This window comes from Quercus suber, unplaced genomic scaffold (genome assembly GCF_002906115.3).
Source record: "Quercus suber isolate HL8 unplaced genomic scaffold, Cork oak 2.0 scaffold_103, whole genome shotgun sequence".
NCBI lineage: Eukaryota > Viridiplantae > Streptophyta > Magnoliopsida > Fagales > Fagaceae > Quercus > Quercus suber.
This window is the reverse complement of record NW_027069568.1, coordinates 1,006,451-1,008,940: the sequence shown is the minus strand read 5'-3', so window position 1 is coordinate 1,008,940 and position 2,490 is coordinate 1,006,451. Positions and strand designations below refer to the sequence as shown.

The window sequence follows — 2,490 nt, the reverse complement described above, 5'->3', positions numbered from 1 at the left end:
TTTTAATGAGTACAATTTGCATCTAAAAAAACAAGTGCATCTAGTCGTCTGTGTGCCAATTGCTAAGCACTGCTGTGCAGTTAACCTTTGGCCAACTAAAGTAAACTTCTAGACTAGCAATGAAGTTCTCTACAGCTGTACAGCATTTTACATAAAAATAGTTTTGTTTTATTTTATTGTTTCTATATATATATATATATATATATATATATTAGTTTTGTTGATTTAAAGCTCTGTATAGATAACAGTAATAACAATATAATAATATATAATAGTATGGTTTACAGTATTAGATTATTTATTTATATTTGAAAATAGTGTTGAACCCCTTAAAAAAGCTATAAGATGTTTTAAAAAAAAAGTTTGAAATTAAGTATAAATAATTTTATAATAAAAAAAATTTTAATTTTTTTTATTCTCTCACTCTTTTATCTTTTTATAATTTTTTTATTTTTTCACCCCTCTAATCAAACGGAGTCTAAAGACTCCCAATTGCATCACGCCGCCATCAATTGCAGGACCCATGCGTTGGCCGCACTCAATGCAGGTTCCATGCATTATTGCATAGGTTTATGTCAAAACAAAGCCATTAATAAGGTCTCTGTAGAAAGCTTAATTACAAAGCCACTCAACATTATTGAAGATGACGTCAAAGGTTTCATAGTAGGGTCATAGTACCTCAATACGCAACTCAGTCATTATTATTTTATTATTGTATAGGGCGTGGCTTCTATACGAAAAGATATTAAATTGAAAAATGGCATAAATTCCAAACTTTCCTTGTATTAATGCATAAGTTACCCAGTTTTGTCGTTCACGGGTCTTATTGCTAATTGCTGCCTATATAAATTTACAAACTCAAGCAACTTTGTGTCTCTCTCTCATAAGGTCTGAGAGGTAGAGAGAGAGAGAGATGGCTTTGAGTTGGCTTCTTCACTCTGCATGTCATGTTCTAGGGTCACCAAAAATCACTAATATGCATGTCAATAGCAGCTTGAGGACCCCTAATGGAGTGCCTGAGATGATGCAACCAGCTTGCGAGGAAATGAAACCTTCAGCTTCAGGGTTCCAAATGCCTCTTCATTATCCACGCTACAAGAAAGCTGACTATGAGCAAATGGAGGAATCGAAACTGGACCTTCTTCTCAGCCAATATGGGCTAAGCTTCAAAGGCACTCTTGATGAAAAGAGGGCATATGCAATGGGGGCATTCTTGTGGCCTGATCAGTATTAGTAAAGGAAGTAATTTGGATGGAATAAATGATAAAGTGAGCATATATATATGCCATAATCATGTTCATGTCCATTCTCTCTATATGTATTTTGGCCTTACGGTCAGTATGATTTGTAGTTTATGTTATGTAGTAATTTTCTGCCTAAAACTGATGCTAGCAGCTTAAAATAGGCCATAATCATGTTCATGTCCATTCTCTCTATATGTGTTTTGGCCTCGTGGTCAGTATGATTTGTAGTCTATGTTATGTAGTAATTTTCTGCCTAAAACTGATGCTAGCAGCGTAAGATAGTTATTTGCATGGAATAAATGATAAAGTGAGCATATTTTCTTGCTCATAATGTTTTAGTGGGTATGACTTCGACTTGTTTTGTAAATAATCTTGTGGCTGGTCCAATCACCAGTTTCACACACACTGCCTCAATCCCAGGTTTTTTTTTTTTTTTTTAGATGGAAGCAGGAGATAGGAAGATGAAAACTATAAAAGAAGAGCTAGTAAAGCCAGAGAAAAGGGGGGGAGGGAAAAAACCTGAAGGCCTCCTCGGCCACAGGCCGAGGAGCATTCCCCCATTTGTAAGGAAACACTTAGCCTTTTTTATAAGAAAAAGTTTGAGCTTGGTGATCGATGGCCAGCACCTAAGCCTGTCAACTCACTCTCTATAAATTTATTGTTTGGGCTTATTGGGCTGAAACCCAACACTCAATCCAGATTGGGTCCCTACAATGTACATTTATGAATGGACTCAAAATCAACTACATCTTTGCTTTAAAGTCAAAATAGTTTTACCACCACACACTATTTGTGCGATGGTCACTCTATAAGTATAAGTGCTTGTGGGATGTGGGGGGTAAGGGTCGGGGTTCAAGTCTCTAAGTGAGAGCTTCATACACATACACATTTAGACTCTACTAAAGTAGAATTTTATCTTGTACTAAAAAAAGAAAAAAAAAAGTCAAAATAGTTTTTATAATTCCCAATGATAGGATTAGTGCAGAGGAATCCGATGGTTGCATTTGTTTTTTTCAATCAACTATCAATTTGTCAACCTAGTTAAGCATGATTTAAAAAAAGAAAAGAAAAACATAACCCAAACTAAAGCGCTACATATATATTGGACAGTGTAATAGACTTATGATATTAAATTGAGTGTCTTCTGGGTAATATATATATATATATATATATCCTTATCAAGAAGTTTTATCAAATTATATGCATCGAAAAAGCATAATTATTTAGTTAAAAAAAGCATAATTAA

At 34.3% G+C, this 2,490-nt stretch overlaps 1 protein-coding gene across 1 annotated transcript; it reads left to right on the top strand.

The window, feature by feature from the left end:
* Nucleotides 1-840: 840 nt before the first annotated feature.
* LOC111995604 (uncharacterized) lies at nt 841-1,589 on the top strand. Its single transcript, XM_024027516.2, has one exon. The coding sequence runs from the start codon at nt 914-916 to the stop codon at nt 1,232-1,234; it is 321 nt and encodes a 106-aa protein (XP_023883284.1). The 5' UTR covers nt 841-913; the 3' UTR covers nt 1,235-1,589.
* The last annotated feature ends 901 nt before the right edge of the window (nt 1,590-2,490 follow it).